The sequence below is a fragment of the Aegilops tauschii genome, chromosome 7 (assembly GCF_002575655.3).
Source record: "Aegilops tauschii subsp. strangulata cultivar AL8/78 chromosome 7, Aet v6.0, whole genome shotgun sequence".
NCBI classification, from domain to species: domain Eukaryota; kingdom Viridiplantae; phylum Streptophyta; class Magnoliopsida; order Poales; family Poaceae; genus Aegilops; species Aegilops tauschii.
In genome coordinates, this window is record NC_053041.3 from 623,659,796 (window position 1) to 623,674,420 (window position 14,625).

At 41.1% G+C, this 14,625-nt stretch overlaps 1 protein-coding gene across 1 annotated transcript; it reads left to right on the forward strand.

Annotated features, from left to right (window-relative positions):
* The first annotated feature begins 4,566 nt into the window (after nucleotides 1-4,566).
* On the forward strand, nucleotides 4,567-9,054 carry LOC120968387 (uncharacterized). Its single transcript, XM_073505448.1, has 3 exons — nucleotides 4,567-7,854; nucleotides 7,929-8,049; nucleotides 8,132-9,054. The coding sequence occupies exon 1, from the start codon at nucleotides 6,054-6,056 to the stop codon at nucleotides 7,482-7,484; it is 1,431 nt and encodes a 476-aa protein (XP_073361549.1). The 5' UTR covers nucleotides 4,567-6,053; the 3' UTR covers nucleotides 7,485-7,854; nucleotides 7,929-8,049; nucleotides 8,132-9,054.
* Nucleotides 9,055-14,625: the final 5,571 nt, after the last annotated feature.

The window sequence follows — 14,625 nt, forward strand, 5'->3', positions numbered from 1 at the left end:
GCAAGCCCCCTCCCCTTGGCCGTTGCCCCCCTTCTAGATCTCATCTAGAGGGGCCGGCTCCCTTCCCCCTTCGCCCTATAAATAGAGGGGAGGAGGGAGGGCAGCAGCACCTCATCCAAGGCGCAGCCCTCCCACTATCCAACACCCCTCCTCCTCCATTGAGCTTGTCGAAGCCCTGCCGGAGAACTGCAAGCTCCACCACCACGCCGTCGTGCTGCCGGAGTTCTTCCCCAACTTCTCCTTCCCCCTTGCTGGATCAAGAAGGAGGAGACGTCCCCGTGCTGCACGTGTGTTGAACGCGGAGGCGCCGTTGTTCGGCGCTTAGATCGGAATCAACCGCGATCTGAATCACTGCGAGTATGACTCCTTCATGCGCGTTCTTGTAACGCTTCCATGTCGCGATCTTCAAGGGTATGAAGATGCACTCCCCTCTCTCTCGTTGCTAGTCTCTCCATAGATTGATCTTGGTGATGCGTAGAATTTTTTTAATTTCTACAACGATCCCCAACATGCGACAGCGAAACTCCCGATCTAGGTTATTTTCTGGAGGTTTGGGGATTTATAGGAGAGGTTGGCATCGAGAACAAGTCAGGGGGCCCCATGAAGAGTCCACGAGGCACAGGGGCGCACCCTCCACCCTCATGGGGCCCACGGGACTCCCCTCCGGTAACTCTTCGTTCCAGTATTTTTTATATTTTCCAGAAAAAATCTCCGTTGATTTTCAGCGCATTCCGAGAACTTTTATTTCTGCACAAAAACAACACCACCATAGTTCTGCTGAAAACAGCGTCGGTCCGGGTTAGTTCTAATCAAATCATACCAAAATCATGTAGAATATTATAAACATGACATGAATACATCAAAAATTATAGATGCGTTGGAGACGTACCAGCATCCCCAAGCTTAAGTCCTGCTCTTCCTCGAGTAGGTAAATGATAAAAACAGAATTTTTGATGTGGAATGCTACCTAACATATTTATCAATGTAATCTTCTTTATTGTGGCAAGAATATCTAGATCCGAAAGATTCAAGACAAAAGTTTAATATTGACATAAAAATAATAATACTTCAAGCATACTAACAAAGCAATCATGTCTTCTCAAAATAACATGGCCATAGAAAGTTCATCCCGACAAAATCATATAGTCTGGCTATGCTCCATGTTCATCACACAAAATATTTAGATCATGCACAATCCCGATGACAAGCCAAGAAATTGTTTCATACTTTAGTATTCTCAAACTTTTTCAACTTTCACGCAATACATGAGCGTGAGCCATGGACATATCACTATAGGTGGAATAGAATGGTGGTTGTGGAGAAGACAAAAAGGAGGAAGATGGTCTCACATCAACTAGGTGTATTAATGGGCTATGGAGATACCCATCAATAGATATCAATGTGAGTGAGTAGGGATTGCCATGCAACAGATGCACTAGAGCTATAAATGTATGAAAGCTCAACAAAAGAAACTAAGTGGGTGTGCATCCAACTTGCTTGCTCACGAAGACCTAGTGCATTTTGAGGAAGCCCATTATTGGAATATACAAGCCAAGTTTTATAACGAAAATTCCCACTAGTATATGAAAGTGACAAAATAAGAGACTCTCTATCATGAAGATCATGGTGCTACTTTGAAGCACAAGTGTGGAAAAAGGATAGTAGCATTGTCCCTTCTCTTTTTTTCTCTCCCTTTTTTTGTTTGGCTTCTTTGGCCTCCCTTTTTTTTCATTGGCTTCTTTGGCCTATTTTTTTTTCCTCACACGGGACAATGCTCTAATAATGATGATCATCACACTTCTATTTATTTACAACTCAAGGATTACAACGATACTTAGAACAAAATATGACTCTATATGAGTGCCTCCGGCGGTGTACCGGGATGTGCAATGAATCAAGAGTGACATGTATGAAAAATTAGGAATGGTGGCTTTGCCCCTAATACGATGTCAACTACATGATCATGCAAAACAAGCATAGCTTCAAGATTTTCAACACATAGAGAGGAAACTTGATATTATTGCAATTCCAACAAGCATATGTTCCTCCTTCATAATAAATCTCAGTAGCATCATGAATGAATTAAACAATATAACTATCACATAAAGCACTATTTTCATGATGCACAAGCATATAAATTTTATTACTCTCCACATAAGCAAAATTCTTCTCATTCGGAATAGTGGGAGTATCATAAGAAACTTGAATACTATAAATTGTTTCCACATTAAAAGAGTAATGTTCAGTAAAAGGGTAATCATAATCATGACAAGTTTTATAAATATAATCATCACTACTTTTCATAGCATAAGTGTCATCACAATAATCATCATAAGTAGCAACTTTGTTCTCATCATAATCAATTGAAACCTCTTCTTAGATAGTGGAATCATTACTAAATAAAGTCATGACCTCTCCAAATCCACTTTCATAATTGTCACAATGAGATTCAACACCCTCCAAAATAGTGGGATCATTACTTCCTAAAGTTGACACTCTTCCAAATCCACTTTCATCAATATAATCATCATAAATAGGAGGTATGCTATCATCATAATAAATTTGCATATAAAAACTTTGGAGGTTAAAAGTATCATCTTCATAAAACATAAAGCTTGGGACAAACATTAATTGCAGCAAATAAATTCTCAAACATGTCATTCTCATCAAACATAGCATCCCCAAGCTTGGGCCTTTGCATATCATAAGCATAATCACTCTCATCATTAATAGTATGGATAGCACCAATAGTATAGCAATTATCATCATCACAATGATTAATAGGAGCAACATCATTTGGGAGGGATACCTTTTTACCTTTGCTTCTCCGTCTTTCCTTTTTCTTCTTCACATTATGTGTGGGTTTAATCCTCTTTTTGGAGCTCCTTCTTAATGAGATTGGTTGAATAGAAAGCTCCTCCTCGTTACCTGATTCATTATAAGAAAGAATAGGAGGATACGGGGAAACCTCTTCCCTTTCATTAGTATTCTCTTCATCTTCTATTTGTTTTCTTGACTTTATGTAATTGGCAATGTAAGGATTTTCAATGCAATTCACGGCACAATACATATAAGTTTCCTCTAGATCAAAATCAAGAACTTTATCAAGGACAAACTCTGGAAGATTCTTAGTTAAACGTTTCATTTATTCATAACCCACAGGCAAACTAAGTTCATTATGATGTGCAAGGGAAATCAAGTCATCACAATTTTTGGACACGATACGATCATGAAACAATTTGCATTGGAGATTTAGATGATCACGTTCATTGCAAAGTTCACAAGGATGGCAAAGAAATTTTAAATTTTCAGCACAAGCATCTAGCCTCTCTTGCAACCATTTAGTTTCTAAATACTTATGCCTCTTGCAAAATCTATCTTCCCTATTTGGTGTGTACTTGCAAACTCTATGCACTCCACAAAAATTGACATGCTTATAAGAGACATTTTCATCATGACTAGTGCAATCATCATTAGTACTACGGATATTCAAAGAGTTCATACTAACAACATTGCAATCATGCTCATCATTCAAAGATTGTATGCCAAACATTTTATTGCATTCTTCTTCTTACATTTTGGCACAATTATCGGAATCCTTATTTTCACGAAAGATATTAAAAAGATGAAGCATATGAGGCACCCTCAATTCCATTTTTTTGTAGTTTTCTTTTATAAACTAAACTAGTGATAAAACAAGAAACTAAAAGATTTGATTGCAAGATCTAAAGATATACCTTCAAGCACCAACCTTCACTACTAGAATCTGCAGATAGCCGTAGGGCTGAAATGATTCCTTAGAGTTAGAAAGGGCACCCTAAGGACATAAAGTTTCGCTAGGGTTCGAGCTGACAACCCAAGGGATTTTATTGTTTCCTTAGGGTTAGTTGCGAGACCCAAGGGATATTCACCGTGTGGGACCGTACTGAAGTCACGTTGGCAACGTTCCTTAGGGGTTACTTCCTGAACCCTTAGGAAAGGTCTATGCCTAGGGTCAAGAAATGAAACCGTAGGGAAAGAGCACACAACACTAACGGTTCCCACCGTTCCCTTACTAACACCGTAAACTACCCCCAGGGTTCTGGTCTTAACTCTAGAAAGATCTGCACACATTTGATTTTCAAAATATGTTTTATACCTAAGACTTATATTTTAAGTATACACAAAAAAATCTACATGGAAGAAATACATGCGGAAATAACACGAAATATAGGTTGATCGATCACTTTTTCGGAAAAATATAAGTTCTTCAATCTATTTTGTGCACACACTTGATAGAAAGATATAACATATAATAGTGAAAATAAGCGCATAATTTCTTTTAAGATTAGATATTAAAAATAGCTTAAGGTAGTTAAGTAGGGCCAAAATGCAGATGCTAATTCAGTACAGCCGCACAGATTTGGTCGTATTACGCGCGTATTCAGCCCGTCAGATTTTTTTTAGCGAGCGCGCGCACAATTTGTTGTACACGCGCCAATCCTCCCCTGTACACGCGCCAAAATTTCCCCTGTACACGCGCGAAGGGTTTCCCCCATCCCCCCACCACTGTACACTTCCCCCAAATCCCACCGCTGTGCCGAGAGCGCCGCCACATTGACCCAAACCAGCGGCGGCGCAGCTCATCCATCGTCCTGCTGCCGGTGCCCTGCTCAAGCCATCGCCACTGCAGTAGGGCGCCGCTGCCGCTGATGCAGACTTGACCTCCCGCGGCTGCCGCGGCCGCGGCCGCCGGCGGCGGCGAGGGCCTTGACGGACCTGCCTCCCTCAACAGCTTCGGACCCTCGCCCGACCTTGCCACCCTGGACGGATCCTACCCTGCCTCAATGACCAAGACCAACCCGCCTCAGCTGTAGACGCGTGCTTCAAGTTCAGAAATCAGAACCAAGGTTCAGTTTGGTGAGCTCACATGCCCATGTTCCCTCACTTTCTATATGCATCCATATATACAGTTTAGGGCTCAGATTGCAATTTTGTGGATAATAAATTGTCTATCTGTGTTGTGATTAAGAAAAATGAAGATTTGCACCTTTGCATATAGTTAATTAAAGGAAAGTGAACCTATTGGTAGATATAAATATATGCTAATTTGATAGCATGTGCAGACTACTCAGATCTGATATGTGCTTAACATATTTATGTGGAAAACCATTGCTTTAACCTTCTCTAATGTAATAAAATGAAGGCTTTTGGTCCTTTGACGCATGCACTATGCTGCCAGTTTTTCCAGTTATTCAACCATGTCTCTAGAAGAACAACGTAGTTGGATGTACAGTGGGTGGAATGAACAGGGGCGCCATTCAGAAGAGTGGGTGCGCAACACAACAGCTTTTCTTGACCATGTTTTTCAGATTATGCCTAATGCGGACCGATTTGGTGTGAAGTGCCCATGCACAAAGTGTCGTAATGGAGTCAGGCGGAAGAAACAAATAGTCATAGTGCACCTTTGTCAGTATGGTTTCATGCCAAATTACACCAGATGGACATCACATGGCGAGCGTCCAATAGTTAGTACAACCAGAATGGAAGAGGATACTCACACTAGTAATGAACCACTAGTTGATATGTTGGCTGACATTATTGGGGCCGAAACACATTTTGATGATGTGGAGACCGAGCCAACAGCATATGCCAAGGAGTTCTACAAGATGTTGTTTACTGCAGAGGAGGTTATTCATGATCACACTCAAGTCTCTCGCCTAGCTGCTGTCACACGTCTAATGGGAATGAAATCACAACATAATTTACCAGCAGATTGTGTGAACAGCATCCTAGGCCTACTTGGGGACGTATTGCCTAAGGGACATAAAATGCCTGCAAGCTTTTATGAGTGCAAGAATATGTTGGGTGTCCTTAAGATGCCATATGTGAAGATTTATGTGTGCACCAATAATTGCATGTTATACTACAAGGAAGATGAGAAGAAATAGAAGTGTGATATTTGTGGAGAAAGTCGGTATGAAGTTGTTGAGGGGGAAAGCTCAGATATAAAACATAGCCGTATACCTCGCAAAGTGATGTGCTAACTTCCTATCACAGCGAGGTTGCAGAGGATGTATATGTCGGCTGAGCTTGCGAAGCACATGCGGTGGCACAAAGAAGGAGAACGCTCATACCCGGCAGGAGTAATCGGTCACCCATCTGATGCTGAAGCTTGGAAGGACTTTGATAGGGAGTTTCCAGAGTTTGCAAAAGATGCAAGAAATGTGAGGCTTGTAATAGCTACCGATGGTTTGAACCCTTTTAAGTTTGGAGGATCACAATATTCATGTTGGCCGGTGTTTGTAAGTCCGTTGAACCTCCCACCTGCACTTTGTATGAGTGAGGAGAATATTTTTCTTACTATGGTAATCCCTGGTCCACAGCATCCGGGTAAGAATATCAATGTATTCATGCGTCCTCTTGTTGATGAGCTGTTGCAGTTATGGGCTGGTGTAGATACTTATGACAGTGTAACAAAGGAACCGTTCCGTATGAAGGTTGCTTACCTTTTCTCAGTCCATGACTATCCTGCCTATGGCATGTTCGCTGGATGGTGTACACATGGCGGGTTGGCTTGCGCAGTATGCATGGATGATGTCGATACAACATGGTTACCTAATGGACATAAGTATAGCTGGTTTGACTGTCATCGCCGTTTTCTGCGACCTGATCACCCTTTCCGGATGCAAGAAAATGCATTTATAAAGCGAACTAAGGTGCTTGAGCCACCACCTCGTCGATTAACAGGAGAGGAGGTGGATGCAAGAATTAACCACTTGAAGTCACAGTCATTTGAGGGATATGGAACAACACACAACTGGACACATATTCCTGTCTTGTGGGAATTGCCATACTTCAAGAAACTTCTGATAAGGCATAACATTGATGTCATGCACAATGAAAAAAATGTTGCTGAAGCAATTTGGAACACAGTTCTTGACAACGACAAGACGAAGGACAACACCAAAGCTCGTCTTGACCAAGCATTGTTGTGTAAAAGAAAAAACCTAAACCTTGTTCCAAAGCCAAATGACAAGTGGGAGAAGCCGAGGGCACCATATTGTCTGACAAGAGCTCAAGTAAGGGAGATCATGAGGTGGTTCCTGGATCTGAAATTCCCAGATGGATATGCAGCCAACTTGAGGCGAGGGGCCAGTTTAGACCAGCTGAAGATAAATGGACTAAAAAGCCATGACTTCCACATTATAATGGAACGTTTATTACCAGCAATGCTCCGGGGCTTCATTGATGAGGATGTGTGGAATGTGTTGGCTGAAGTAAGCTTCTTCTACAGATCACTTTGTGGGAAAGAAGTTGATCCTGATAAGATGCTTCAGTGGGAAGAGAACATTGCAGTTTTATTATGCAAGCTTGAGAAGATTTTCCCACCTGGATTTTTCAATTCAATGGAGCATCTAATGGTGCACCCCCCATATGAAGCAAGAGTTGGAGGGCCTATACAATACCGGTGGATGTATAGATATGAGAGGTGCAAGCTTTAAGATACAGTTGTTACTATCAATCTAGTTTTATTATGTTGATCTAATAATCATGTTAATGCAGGTTCATCAAGAAACTTAGGAGGAAAGTCACTAATAAGGCACGTGTTGAAGGATCAATTGTGGAGGCGTATCTTCTGGAAGAAATTACCCACTTCACCTCGCTGTATCTACCTAATCTCATTGCAAACTCACAAAACCGGCCAACCCGTTATGCTCAAGAGGATCAGCCTTCTACAAGTACCCTTGGCATGTTTCAACTCCGGGGATGGAAATGTGGAAGGGGTGTGCCCAGACTTTTAACAACAGAGGAGTACAAGCAAGCCATGATTTATGTGTTAACAAACCTACCAGAAATGGATGAATATGTACAGTAAGTGTGCTTTGCTTTAGTTAAATATCACAGCTTAGATCATTGTGTGTGCTTATGCATTAAAAAACTTTTAGGAAGTTTGAAGATGAGCAGTGGAGGCGTCCTCAACCACCAACTCCAAAGCAATTGAAAAACTTGAGGCTTAATGGAGCCGGTCATGGAAAGCCAAACTTGCTGGATTGGTTCAAAGATTATGTAATATCTCACACTTTTGTTTATCTGCTTCATAATAATTTCCTACTGATGGCTTACAAACTTTTTTTACTATTTATTGCAGTGCATCAAACATACTAGCGTACTTGATGAGTTGCGGATATTGTCAAGAGGATGCCGCTTTAAAGTGAAGTCCTATGATATTTATGAAGTAAATGGGTATAGGTTTCGCTCAGAGAGTTATGAAAAGAAGAAGAGAAGGCTAAGCACTGTCAACTCTGGTGTGCTCGCTGTTGGTGAAGTGCTAGAGTACTATGGCATTATAAAAGACATAATAGAGCTGAAGTTTGACGGCGACGAGGACTTTAGCCTTGTATTATTTGAATGTCACTGGTTCCACCCAATTGATGGAGTTCGACGACGAGATGCCATATGATTGGTGGAAGTTAAACATGAGTCAACCAATCCAGCAAATGAGCCATTTGTGCTTGCTAGCCAAGTAACACAAGTTTATTATCTTCCATATGCATGCAAGTCGGATCCAAATTTAAATAAGTGGTGGATTGCATACAAGGTCAGGCCTCCAGGAAGCTTGCCCATTCCCTCGCTGGATGACTACAATGCTGAAGAAACACCTTCAAATGTTGATGACGTCTACGAAGAGGATGCTTTGGATGGTGTTTCCAAGATATACATTAATATTGGAGATGGCCTGGATAACCTTACCATCAATGAGACTGATGAAATTGTTAACCCAAAAGATCTAGAAGCGATAAAGAAGCGACAAAGTGAAATAACCCCGAAGGCTAAACTGCCTATTTCAGCACCATTTGAGGAGGAAGAAACTGACTCTGATGCAGAATCAAAAGATGGAGAGGACTTGCAATTATCTCATGAAGACATTCTAGTAGTTTTCTTGTTGTTTGAGATGACATTTTCCTCCATGTATTTTTAAATCTGGACATTGATGATTTCTGGTTGTTTCCCTTTGTGTTGAACTTAAAATTCTATCTCTTGTGGTTATATTTGTCTCTAGTTGTTTCTCTTTGTGTTGCACATCTTTCTGTTGCTATACTTATGCCAATTCAGAAATGTGTAATTTTAGTTATGTTTTCTGTGGACCTTACTAATGCATTTCAATTTAGTTTTATAGGATGACAATTTCGCACTGCCGCCGCCGGGGGTCATCCTCTACTAGCAGTGCTACTACAAGTGCAACACCAGGGCAAGAGATGGTTGCATCCCCAGAAATGTCCGCTTGTACAAATGATGATGAGTGGCTTCCACCTCCAAAATTCTTAAGAGGTTCTGCAGAACTTCCACCACCTATTGGCAATGAGTCTGAACGTCCATTGATTAGACCTGGTGGTGACACATGAGTTATCATTTAATCCATGCATTACAGATTGGCACACCTTGAGGTGTTTTATATGTACAACATGACATACCTTGGGGTGTGTTTAACTTATATCTATTTTCTTGTCCTGGGCACTGGTTAGAATTACCTACACTAAGAAACAATGTGAGAAAGCCAAATGGTGTGCTAACAATCCTTTTAAAGACGCATCATCCTGGTTTGGTTGAGCAAAAAGGAAAACTTGTGTTTGCATCAACTTGGGAACACTATAAGCTAAAGCCCAGTGATAGGGGTTGTCCAAAAGCAGAGGAAATCGAGGAAGAATTTTGGGTAACAAATCTGGGTCCTTTTCGAAGTGTACTGCTGTAGTAAATATAAGTAACAGTTGATTTCTTTTAGAAGTGTACCACTATAGTAAATATAAGTAACAATTGATTTTTTGTGATCTATATTGCAGCTGAGGTTTAGGCATGAGGCTGAGTATGAGGCAAGTGCAAGGCTCCATATTGGCAGGTGTTGCAACCAACTCTTGGATAATGTTCTGTACTATGCTCGCATACAGGCCGTGAGGGACCATTATTACAAACTTGAGAATCGCAGACTGAAAGAAAAACATGCTGGACGACGTTATCTTGAAAAACATGAGTACATGGCTGTAAGACCATGGTGGTGCACTGTTGTTTCCTGGGAGGCCTTAGTTGATGAATGGTGTGATGTTAATTGGATTGCGACATCTAAGAAAAATCGTGATAATCGCCTCAACTCTAAGTACAAGGCCCATAGAGGTGGATCAAATTCATTGACGACAATTTGCCAAAAACTGGTACCCTCCTAACTTTTGAATAAATTAAGTATGTTTTTTATGTAGTAACTTAGTTTTTTCTTGTCTTAGTCTGAGAAACAAGGAAGAGAGGTATCTACGATTGAAGCATGGATATACACACAGAGGAAAAGATCCAAAGAATCCTGATGCGTTAAATAGCGTTGAAGCCACGGAATGCTTGGTATAATATCCATCCATTACTTGATATACTGAGTTTATGTTTTCTTTTGTGGTACATTATTTTTGAATCATCTTTGCATATTGTTTGTCATCCAAAGGATTTGTACAAAGAGAAGGTTGCAAACATGCATGGGAAGGAATATGATTGGAAGCATTCTCCTATTGAACCACAAGCCCTTTATGAAGCTGGTGGTGGGAAGCCGCACGGAAAGTGGCCGCTATTGAATGGTGCTATGGAGGGTGGAGAGACTCTTAGGGAGGTGCAGATCAATCGCACTTCGTCTTCGTCAAAGCGCCAACGACTAGAACATGATAAAAGGATTGCTCAATATAATAAGTTAATGAAAAGACATGCACAAAGTATGGTTGATTGGGGGAAATCTGTCCAGACTACAGTGGAGAGTAGCCTTGGTGGTGTGCACAAGTTTCTTATGGTGGGTATATTTCTTTTGTGCAGTCATTTTGTTTCTATTGTAGCCACTTGACATAACTTTCTAATTTGTCTAAAAAAATTCAGACCATCGCATCCCTTCAAGGAATTCCAGCGCCTGAGATTCCATGCATTGTTATACCACCACCTCCAGCTTTTCCAACTTTAGCCACTTCGTCTCCGAACTGTTCTCCAGAAGTGGTATGTACCTATGTTTTTTTAAATGCAATAGCACTAAATAGGCCAAATGAGAACAAAAAAGCAATATGTTGTAGTATATCAACAAATGCACAAAAACAAGTGAACATTTCCTAGAATAGTAGTCGACATATGGTTGCACTTTGTTTTTTGGTTCAAATTTTTTGCCAAATAGTGCTGAATTGGTATTTTAATTTTACTTTTTAATCGGTTTGACAAATATGATTGAAAATTTCGCAGAATAGTAGGCATCATATGGTTGTCCTTCTATCAAAATTTCATAATTTTCTGGACATTTGTTATTTTGGTTCATTATTTTGCCAAATAGGGGCTGAATTGGTATTTCCATTTTATTTTTTAGTTGATTAGGAAAATACAATTGAAAATTTCCCAGAATACTAATAATGACATTTGTGCAGCCCTCTGCCGGTGAATCAACAAATGATGTTGAAAATATGGATAATACATTACGTGGAGCGGAAGATGGAATGTTTGGCGGCTTCTTTGATGCAAATGGTAATGATGTGAATGGTGTTGCTGCTGGAACTTTCTCCCTACCTGTTGATGATTTACCTACATTTTGAGATATATCTCATCATGGTGAAGGAGGTGGTTTGATCTTTTTTTGTTGATTGACTAGAAGCAAATGGACAATTATCATTTTGGCCATGCACTTGGTTATGGTTGTGTTGTTTTGGATCAGTGACTCATATGATGCATGGTGTATGTATTCCAGGCTACTAATTGGCACCTAGGTAGATGACATTTTGTGAGTTCTAAGTACTGAGCTAGATGCCATCTTTTGTAAAGAGTGGTACTATTGTGTAAACTCTTTGGTGTTGCCATGTGTAATGATGGTGGTTGAAATATATATTTTATGTGATTGTTTTCTAATTTTTGAAGTGATTATATACAATTATTTTAATAGTTTAATTTGTATGGAACAATACTAATTTGCCTCAATAATGAAATATTTTGAAATAATGATTCCCTAGGGTTTGGAAACCCAAGGGGCCTAAACTGGACTAACGTCGGTCACCGTTACACAATATTTCCCTAGGGAAGGAAACTAACCCAAAGGATATCAACTTTACAGGTCAGCATGCGGGCCACCGGTCGCTTGTGTCCCTAGGGTACAGAACCCAGGGGAAAGAGGACTATACCTAGGGTATTCCTTCCTCACCCTAGGGAAACTGAGATTTCCCCACCATTCGTGCCCTAGGGCGATTTCCCTAGGGGATACACTAGGGAAACCCCTTTCCCCAGCGTTTTACCCGTTTTCTTAGGGTATTCGGCCCTAGGGTTATTTGCAGAATGTAGTAGTCTCCCCGGCAACGGCGCCAGAAAAGGGCTTGATGTCTACTACACAACCTTCTTCTTGTAGACGTTGTTGGGCCTCCAAGTGCAGAAGTTTGTAGGACAGTAGCAAATTTCCCTCAAGTGGATGACCTAAGGTTTATCAATCCGTGGGAGGCGTAGGTTGAAGATGATCTCTCTCAAATAACCCTGCAACCAAATAACAAAGAGTCTCTTGTGTCCCCAACACATCCAATACAATGGTAAATTGTATAGGTGCACTAGTTCGGCAAAGAGATGGTGATACAAGTGCAATATGGATGGTAGATAAAGGTTTTTGTAATATGAAATTATAAAAACAGCAAGGTAACTAATGATAAAAGTGAGCGAAAATGGTATTGCAATGCGTTGAAACAAGGCCTAGGGTTCATACTTTCACTAGTGCAAGTTCTCTCAACAAGGATAACATAATTGGGTCATATAATAATCCCTCAACGTGCAACAAAGAGTCACTCCAAAGTCACAAATAGCGGAGAACAAACGAAGAGATTATTGTAGGGTACGAAACCACCTCAAAGTTATTCTTTCCGATCAATCCATTGGGCTATTCCTATAAGTGTCACAAACAGCCCAAGAGTTCGTAGTAAAATAACACCTTAAGACACAAATCAACGAAAACCCTAATGTCACCTAGATACTCCAATGTCACCTCAAGTATCCGTGGGTATGATTATACGATATGCATCACACAATCCTAGATTCATCTATTCAACCAACACAAAGAACTTCAAAGAGTGCCCCAAAGTTTCTACCGGAGAGTCAAGACGAAAACGTGTGCCAACCCTATGCATAGATTCCCAAGGTCACAGAACCCGCAAGTTGATCACCAAAACATACATCAAGTGAATCAATAGAATACCACATTTTCACCACGGGTATCCCACACAAGACATACATCAAGTGTTCTCAAATCCTTAAAGACTCAATCCGATAAGATAACTTCAAAGGGAAAACTCAATCCATTACAAGAGATAGAGGGGGAGAAACATCATAAGATCCAACTATAATAGCAAAGCTCGCGATACATCAAGGTCGTGCCATATCAAGAACACGAGAGAGAGAGAGAGAGATCTAACACATAGCTACTGGTACATACCCTCAGCCCCGAGGGTGAACTACTCCCTCCTCGTCATGGAGAGAGCCGGGATGATGAAGATGGCCACCGGTGATGGATCCCCCCTCCGGCAGGGTGTCAGAACAGGGCCCCGATTGGTTTTTGGTGGCTACAGAGGCTTGCGGCAGCGGAACTCCCGATCTAGGTTATTTTCTGGAGGTTTGGGGATTTATAGGAGAGGTTGGCGTCGAGAACAAGTCAGGGGGCCCCATAGAGAGTCCACGAGGCACACGGGCGCGCCCCAGGGGGGTGGGCCCCCCGCCACCCTCGTGGGGCCCACGGGACTCCCCTCCAGTAACTCTTTGTTCCTGTATTTTTTATATTTTCCAGAAAAAATCTCCATTGATTTTTAGCGCATTCCGAGAACTTTTATTTCTGCACAAAAACAACACCACGATAGTTCTGCTGAAAACATCGTCAGTCCGGGTTAGTTCTAATCAAATCATACCAAAATAATGTAGAAATATTATAAACATGGCATGAATACATCAAAAATTATAGATACGTTGGAGACGTATCAGGGAGGCTGAGCTGCCAGTAAGCAGCAGTGAAGCTTTGAACTTGGAAAGCAAGGAGGAACAGTGCAAATGTGGCTTTTGGTAGGAGGGAGGGGGCGGGGAGATAGATATTTCCGCGGTGGCAAAAAAAATTCGGTCTATGCCGTGAGAAACTGGCGCGCAAGTGTGGTTCAAGCGGGGGCGGTGGACTGTAGACGACGAAGCTTCCTGCGTAAGCCAGACAAGACGGTGCGCCAAGATATTTTATATCGCATCCCACACGATTCTTTCTAGTAAATTGTTTGTGGTATACCTGATTTTTACATTATGTTTTGAAAGACAAAATGGTGTTACGGAGGGAAATGATGGTGTTTGAATTGCTAGAACACTTACGTACAGTGAACATGCAACTAGTACATGAGTGTCGTGTTTAAATTTGGAATTATTCCGGGTTCATTTGGCATTTTTATGCATTAATTGAGTTTCTGGGCATTTAATGTGCATAATTCAAATTTGAACTACAAGCACATGCTCCAATGCACCAAATTAAAGTTTTTTGAAAATTCACATGTGTGTCCTTGGGTGAATTTCTAGGTCCCATGCAAGACATGGGAGTGAAATTCAAAGATCTGGGCGTCGTGGCTCGCCCGGAAAGATTGAGAA

Excerpts from the sequence above, each read along its gene's own strand:
- LOC120968387 (XM_073505448.1), top strand. The coding sequence starts at position 6,054 with ATGTATATGTCGGCTGAGCTTGCGAAGCACATGCGGTGGCACAAAGAA.